Below are 8,605 nucleotides of genomic sequence, written 5' to 3'. Positions count from 1 at the left end.
TACAAAAATTTGAAAAATCGCCCTATTGGACAGATAAGTAATACAATTTGAGGAATCTCACATTTTTTGATAGAACATAAAATTGAAAGCAGAAAATACACGACATATATTTAATATGATATGAGTGGGTTAATATAGCTTTTGTGATGTAAAATACACAGAAACACAATCATGACACAAAGGAACATTCTTGAAATTTGTGCACATTAGTTATACAATGCTGGAGGTTTCCTCTGTGGGTTGCAACAGGGTTCAATTCTTTGAAGAGTCATCAGGTGCTTTAGGCACTATATAAATAGACCTCTGCATAATTGAGGTCAGGTCTATTAGATTTCTGTCAGGGCATCTCGGACAGACTGTTTCCATGATTAAAAATGTAACACTGCCTTGACTTCAGTTTACGCTGCTGTTATTTTATTTATATTAGGAGCTGGCAGTAAAAGTGGAATACACAGGTCTTACAGAGGATTGTAATTACATGCACAACACTCAGTGTTTACATCGGTTTGTTTCTTTAATCATGGGATCATTAAACCAAGAAGAATTATCTTTTGGCACTGGTTACAGATCATAGAATCCTATTTTAGAATCCGGTTCAAATTTCACATTAATTACGCACTATTCTTGATTGGCCAATATCACATTCCCTACTATGACCACCACAATTATTCTGAGCAGCATCATAAATGTAGCGGACTTTGCAAGTGTATAATCAATGGTACTGTAATCAATATAAAACTAATCGTGCTAACTTTCCATCTATTTCTTTTCTTTTGACCCCATCATTGACCCTTATCACAACCCAACCCTTCCCAGATAGTAACATGTCCACCTAGAGGTGCCAAAGCTAATTACAGTATTTGCATGCAAATTTGTTTCACTCTAAAATCTGTAGTAAATATAAACTCATACTGATCATCACATATCATTGTTAAAAGACTTGTCTATGACAGAATCTGTAGTATGATTTCACTGCAGAGTCTCCACATTAACAGAGTTGAGGTTGACATCACCGTAGACACTAAGAGCTCTGATCTGGTTGAGCTCACGGATCCGATGTTTGAATTCCAGAAGGTGCGATTTGTTCACAGCCACTTTGAAATCAGTGTCAGTGCATAAGAGCTTCATCTGGAATTAAAAACAAATGTAATCAGTTGCAATTGAACAAGCATGTGAACAGAGCATGTAGTTTTGACCAAACATGGCAGGAGACAAATGCATAACCTTGCAAACGAGTTTTGTTGCAGTATTTTTAGTGATGCTATTTCGGGACCTCTTTTTCTGCTTTTACACACTGACATCCAGTTATCTGATATCTTAGTCTCTAATGTCTTTAAACACAATGAGGGCCTGACAGTAAATATTTAAGACATTTGTTTAATCTAAATAAAACCACTGAGATGAAAAAGAAACAAAATTGTTTGGTGCCATGGTCACCTCAAATGGCTTTCCTGGGACAAAAGGGAAGGAGGGGAGCTCGCGCTCTTCTTTGCCCCACTGGTTTCCAATCATGCTGTTTCGCACAATCACTTGCCTTCCTTCTTCATTGAAGCGGGGGTTTAGATGAAACACAATGTCGTTGCCTCTCTTAAAATTAACTGTGAAACTAATTGGAAGAGAAAATATAAGACTACGCACCTAAAGAACAAATGGGACATCACAAATAAGAAGCTTATGATAATTGTTATATAATAATGAAATCAAAACTGGCCACATGTAATTTCTTAATTTAACTTTAATTAATACTAGTTCTTGATCTCACTGTGAACAATTCATCGGTGCACATTATTTACAAACAAAATATTTGTCTTTGTAATCTTACCAAAATGTATCAACAACACAATTATGTACTTTATCATGTATATTAAACTTATAAAAATTATTTAGGCCTAAATTTAAACTATGTATTTAAACTGCATATAAAATTTCCATTGAAGTGGATTACAGTTTTAACAAACTAATTACTAAACGTCATGTGATGCATATTTGTCAATAACACATAAACAAGTATGACTTCTGTAATAGTACTAATAATAATTTTTTGTTTTATCAGTAATTAGTTTTATTAGGGCTAACAGTACTACAACCCGAATTCTGGAAATGTTGGGACTTTTTTATTTTTATTTTAATAAAATGAAAACTAAAAGAATTTCAAATCACATGACCCAATATTTTATTCACAATAGAACATAGATAACATAACAAATGTTTAAACTGAGAATTTTTTTAATTTTATGCACAAAATGAGCTCATTTCAAATTTGATGCCTGCTACAGGTCTCAAAATAGTTGGGACGGGGACATGTTTACCATGGTGTAGCATCTCCTCTTCTTTTCAAAACAGTTTGAAGATGTCTGGGGATCGAGGTTATGAGTTTCTGGAGTTTGGTGTTGGAATTTGGTCCCATTCTTGCCTGATATAGGTTTCCAGCTGCTAAAGAGTTTGTGGTCGTCTTTGATGTATTTTTCATTTAATGATGCACCAAATGTTCTCTATAGGTGAAAGATCTGGACTGCAGGCAGGCCAATTCAGCACCCAGACTCTTCTACTACAAAGCCATGCTGTTGTAATAGCTGCAGTATGTGGTTTTGCGTTGTCCTGCTGAAATACACGTCGTCTGGAGGGGAGCATATGAGCTAAAACCTTTATATACCTTTCAGCATTCATAGTGCCTTCCAAAACATGCAAGCTGCCCATACCGTATGCACTTATGCACCCTCATACTATCAGAGATGCTGGCTTTTGAACTGAACGCTGATGACATGCTGGAAGGTCTCCCTCTTCTTTAGCCCGGAGGACATGGCGTCCGTGATTTCCAACAAGAATGTCAAATCTGGACTCGTCTGACCATAGAACACTTTGAAACAGTCCATTTTAAAAATGAGACTTGGCCCACAGGACACGACGGCACTTCTGGACCATGTTCACATATGGCTTCCTTTTTGCAAAATAGAGTTTTAGTTGGCATCTGCAGATGGCACGGCGGATTGTGTTTACCGACAGTGGTTTCTGGAAGTATTCCTGGGCCCTTTTAGAGTGATGCAGTGCCGTCTGAGGGCCAGAAGACCACGGGCATCCAACAAAGGTTTTCGGCCTTGTCCCTTACGCACAGAGATTTCTCCAGTTTCTCTGAAACTTTTTGATGATGTTATGCACTGTAGATGATGAGATTTGAAAAGCATTTGCAATTTGACGTTGGGGAACGTTGTTTTTAAAGTATTCCACAATCTTTTTACGCACTTTTTCATAGATTGGAGAGCCTCTGCACATCTTAAATTCTGAGAGACTCTGCCTCTCTAAGACATTCATTTTATGTTAGAGACCTGATGTCAATTAACTTAATTAGTTGCTAGATATTCTCCCAGCTGAATCTTTTCAAAGTTTTTTGCTTTTCAGCCCTTTGTTGCCCTGTGCCAACTTTGAGACATGTAGCAGGCATCAAATTTGAAATGAGCTCATTTAGTGGATAAAAGTGTAAAAGTTCTTCGTTTAAACATTTGTTATGTTCTCTATGTTCTATTGTGAAAAAATATTGGCTCATGTGATTTGATAGTCTTTTTGTTTTCATTTTATTCAAATAAAAAAAAAAAAACGTCCCAACATTTCCACGTTTATATATTTATTTATCATAACTGAATAATTGAATATTGCTTGTTCTACAGCTAGCCATATTTTAAAGGTATTCATACTTTTGAACTCAATGAGTGTAATTGTTTTTACACAGAAAAATGTATGCTGAATAAAAGCATTTTGAAAAACTATTTAAATAAAATCAAATAGATGCAAATAGTTAATGATAAACCAGTGCAGAAATCTTATTTAATTTTTGTATGACATATATGCATCAGAGAGTTTATGTAAAACTGTGCAATCCAAATGGATGAAATTTCATCTGCAATTCAATAAATTAATCTAAAATTGTATGCACTGTATCGTTAATGATGATTGCTAAACTGTTGTTTATTGTGTTGTTGTTGTTGTTGTTCTTACAGTTTAGCGCTAGGTTTGATCTCTCCAACGATGGTGATGAGCATCTTGTTATAGGCTCCACTTTGTAGTGGCAGGTCAAATGGCACAGTCTTGAAAAAAAATTGTAAATGCATTGTAAAAGGGCATAAACTAAGAACCACTGCACTGTATTTAACACAGAACGTTCACTTAACAAGAATTAAAAAATGTGGAGTTTCACCAGCCCTGGGTATTTAAACTGTATTCTACAGAACAAAAACTATGATGGTTATACAAATCCAAGAAGAGTGAAAACATCTTACTAGTGCTGTTGGAGCTTGGCCAGGAGCACCATAAGGGCCGGTTTGTGGTGCAGGTCCAGGCCACCCAGGAGCTGTAGGCTGCCCAGGCTGTCCAGGCTGCGCAGGCTGTCCAGGCTGCCCAGGCCATGCTGGTTGGTATGGTTGCCCTGGCCAGCCTGGTTGGTTTGGCTGCGCAGGCCAGGTGGAGTTAGCAGGTTGACCAGGCCAGGTGGGATTTGCAGGCTGACCAGGCCAGGTGGGGTTGGCTGGTTGGCCGGGCCATACTGGACCTCCTGCCTGCTGATTATTTTGCGGTGGGAAGTCAAGGGCATCTGAAAGCTGTAACGGAGTATAATGGAATTTATCACATGATATTTGTTGTGCTAAATAGAATGTTGGATAAACAGAATTACTGAGGTGATAAAAACAGTACTTACATCCATGATATCTGAAATCCAAACAAGGAGAAGGCATTGTTAATTTTGCAAAAGCAAATCATTACGCACTGGGTTGGCCATGCTATACTGTTAGCAGATACATTAGCAGAAACATTATTTTATTAAACTAATATTTCATCCAAAATTGAAAATTTGCTGAAAATGTACCCTCAGCCCATCCAAGATATAGATCAGTTTGTCTCTTCATTTGAATGATTTGGAGAAATTTTGCATTGCATCACTTTCCAATGGATCCTCTTCAGTGAATGGGTGCCATCAGAATGAGAGTCCAAACAGCTGATAAAAACATCACAGAAATCCACAACACGACTCTAGTCCATCAATTAATGTCTTGTTAAATGAAAAGCTATGTATTTGTCTTAAATTTATCATTGAGATGTTTTTAACTTCAAATTGTTGCTTCCGACTAAAATACGAGTCTTCTATCCATAAAATTGCTTTCTCCATGCAATGAAGACGTAATCTCGTCTGAATCAGGACAGAAATATGCACAGATCAAGAACCATTTACAAGTGAAAACCGCTCTAAACATTTATAAATTGGTGGATTTTTAATGTGAGAGGACAACATGATTTTTCATTGCAGGAATTTTTCATTGCAGGAAGAGTTATTATGGATTGTGGACTGGTATTTTAGCCAGAAAAAGTTTGAAGTTAAAAACATCCTAATTACAAACATGCAGCTTTTCCCTTCACAAGAAGTTAACTGATGAACTAGAGTCGTGTTGTGGATTGTTGTGATGTTTTATCAGCTGTTTAGACTCTCATTCTGACGGCACCCATTCACTGCAGAGGATCCATTGATGAGCAAGTGATGTAATGCTATATTTCTCAAAATCTGTACTAATGAAGAAACAAACTCATCCACATCTTGGATGGAATTAAGTTAAAGGGTTACTCCACCCCAAAATGAAAATTTTGTCAATCACTTACCCCCCATGTCGTTCCAAACCCGTAAAAGCTTTGTTCGTCTTCGGAAACACAAATTATGATTTTTTTGATGCATTCTGACAGCTTTCTGACCCTCCCATAGACAGCAATGTAATAAAAATGATCAACGTCCAGAAACGTAGCGTAAGGAATTCGGTAAAATAATCCATGTGACATCAAATAATGACTTTATTCAACAGTTCGTCTCCTCTACGTCAGTGTAGCTAAACTTCTACTTCTAAATATACGTAGAAGACGTATCCGTGCAATGCGGCTGACACAGAAGAGCGTACGCAGTTTGCATCCAGTGGATATTCTCCAAAATGGCGCCACACTGACGTAGGAGACGAACTGGTGAATAAAGTTATTTTTGTTTTCTTTGCATATAAAAAGTATTCTCGTAGCTTCGTAAAATTACGGTTGAACTCTTGATGTCACATGGAGTATTTTACTGTTCTCCTTGCTAAGTTTCTGGATGTTGATCGTGTTTATAACATTTCTGTCTATGGGAGGCTCAGAGAGCTGTCAGAATGCATCAAAAATATCTTAATTTGTGTTACGAAGACGAAAAAGCTTTTATGGGTTTAGAACGACATGGGGGTAAGTGATTAATGACAAAATTTTCATTTTGGGGTGGAGTAACCCTTTAAGAAAACTTTCAACAAATTTGAATTTTTGGGTGAACTATTTCTTTAAGCAAATTCACAATTCTGAATGCACAAGGTCAATCTTTCCACTAAAACATAGCCTCTTACATATAAACTAAGGTTAGTAAGGGTGCATTTGAGTGATAAAAGTAAAGCAGTTTTTGAAAACACCAATAAATTTAGTAATGATATAAATTATATCACTGGTTCCCTGGTGTACATGACATGCTCCCATGAGCTGATGACTCACTCTTCCATGAAACCACACCCTCTGTATGAATGGTGAGCCAGAGGCGATGCAGGATGATTACAATAGCAATTTATAGGAATTATATATAAAAACCCTGTGTGAATCGTAACAAATGCATGTTCTTCTTAACAGAGATGCATGTTAAATGAAATAAATTTCCCTTGAAATGGCTTTGGGTAAATTATAAATTACACAGCTAACATGTTTCAGCTTTTAAAGTAGGAATGTGGAATATCTGTACAAAAGTTGCACGCAAGCATTCATTTCTACAACCTCAGATCAATCTAAACTATTCCCCTACAGCAAAAGTTTATTATTGTGCAATCTGCATTTGATTCCCACTTGAACACTGCAAGTTTAGACGCGTCAGTAGGCCTGTGGGTTTCACCGGGCCTGTGAACCACATAAAGCCGTGTGTTTACAACTAGCAAAAGTACAATCTTTCTTTCAAAAGATCAAGAGAAACTTTCAGTCAAGTGCATCCAGATGTTTGTCTGATAGTGTAAGAAGTATGCATGTCACTGATTCATGTTAGCAATGTTTATCTTTTTACTGAAAGTCAAAACATGAATTTAGGCCTGTGGATATCACTCGGCCTGTGAATCACCTAAAACTAGCAAAAGTACACCTAAACTCTGTTTTTCTTTCAAAACTGTTAATATCTGTAAAACTCTCAAGATGTTTCATGTCAACATGACAGGACCACTTCCTGTTTGCAACACACCAGCCACACACATCGCTATGCAAACACAAACACCAAATTCAAATCTATTAACCTTGAAGCTGCTTAGAAAGTTTTGAAAATGAGAAGAAAGCTAAAAGAAAATATATACCTGTATTTGTGCAGTTGGTGTCACACAAGTACTGCTCTGTAGAGGCAATGGGTATACAGACAGGAATTTCCGGGTGGAGTTCATAAATACACTCTCACACCCCTGGCCTGTAAACCCTCCCCATCTTTTGTGTGAGAGAGAGACCACACCCACATGAAACAACCACAAGGCCTGATTTCCATAGAGAAATATGATCAGTCAAGAGGAGAGGCGAGACTATGAATAAAGTTTTTGAAAGTACGCTGAAACGTTCTTATCTGATTGAGTCAATATTGGCTCTTCACTGTGTCCTGGAGGTCATGTACCTCAGTTCATTTGAGGCGCTTAACCTCCGGATTCCACATGTGTTTTGAGGATGGCTGTGTTTGGGGGAATTCAAGGAGTTTCCTCTTTTTTTTTTGGATTGGTTGAACAAAAGAACCGATAAATGATAAATGCAAGGATTGGAAGAGCTGTTCATAGTTCAAAACATATGTAGCATTGCATAGTAACTGACATTACATGGCTGTTTATATACAATGGACACACCTATTAATTCAATATTGCTACTTTTTTACACATTTTGGAATAGTATTGAAGTAACCAGAAGCGATGAATTAACACAAATTACAGTAATATGACCAAAAATAAAACCTAAGTAATATTTTAGCTTGTTTAAATTCGCCACCCTTTGCCTAGATTGTGGCTTTGATGACTCATGTCAGTCAAATTTACGTAGTGCATCATGGGATGTTTGTTAAACAGTATCAAAGGAGTTCCCCTGTATGTAGGACATGCGAAAACTGCTTTTGCTTCACTATATGGTGGTCCACCTCATCAGATTAAAAAAATGTAATAATAAATTAATCCATCCATTCATTTTCCAAACTGCTCATCCGTTGTAGGGTCGAGGGATTGCTGGAGCATAATAACAATAATAATAATTATTATTATTTTGTGGTAACACCTTACAATAAGGTCCCATTAGTTTTAATACATAAACTAACAATGAGCAATACATTTGTTTCAGTGTGTATTTATATTTGTTAAAGTTACTTAAAAGAAATACAACTGTTCATTGTTAGTTCATGTTGCTAATATTATAAGACAAATTTTGTTTTAATAATATATTAGTAAATGTTGAAATGAACATGAACTTATATGAATAAATGCTTTAGAAGTGTTTTCCATTATAGTTCATATTAACTAATGTTAACAAATATAACTATAACTCATTTTGGCACAATTATTAATAATAT

At 36.4% G+C, this 8,605-nt stretch overlaps 1 protein-coding gene across 1 annotated transcript; it reads right to left on the bottom strand.

Moving 5' to 3' along the window:
* Nucleotides 1-97: 97 nt before the first annotated feature.
* Nucleotides 98-7,429, bottom strand: LOC306886178 (galectin-5-like). The gene is made up of 6 exons (XM_079443098.1): nt 7,368-7,429; nt 4,688-4,698; nt 4,272-4,589; nt 3,991-4,079; nt 1,438-1,606; nt 98-1,128 (listed from the first exon to the last, which is right to left on the bottom strand). Exons 2-6 carry the CDS (start codon nt 4,691-4,693, stop codon nt 970-972), a joined length of 741 nt encoding a protein of 246 aa, XP_079299224.1. The 5' UTR covers nt 4,694-4,698; nt 7,368-7,429; the 3' UTR covers nt 98-969.
* Nucleotides 7,430-8,605: the final 1,176 nt, after the last annotated feature.

The sequence above is a fragment of the Barbus barbus genome (genome assembly GCF_936440315.1).
Source record: "Barbus barbus genome assembly, chromosome: 20".
NCBI lineage: Eukaryota > Metazoa > Chordata > Actinopteri > Cypriniformes > Cyprinidae > Barbus > Barbus barbus.
This window is presented reverse-complemented; position numbering and strand designations above follow the sequence as displayed.

What these genes read in the sequence shown, in the direction of transcription:
- LOC306886178 (XM_079443098.1), bottom strand. An exon ending in GCCAAGCTCCAACAGCACTA is followed by an intron (nt 4,080 to 4,271) that starts GTAAGATGTTTT and finishes TTTTTTTTCAAG; the next exon opens with ACTGTGCCATTTGACCTGCC. An exon ending in TCCCAGGAAAGCCATTTGAG is followed by an intron (nt 1,129 to 1,437) that starts GTGACCATGGCA and finishes TTTTAATTCCAG; the next exon opens with ATGAAGCTCTTATGCACTGA.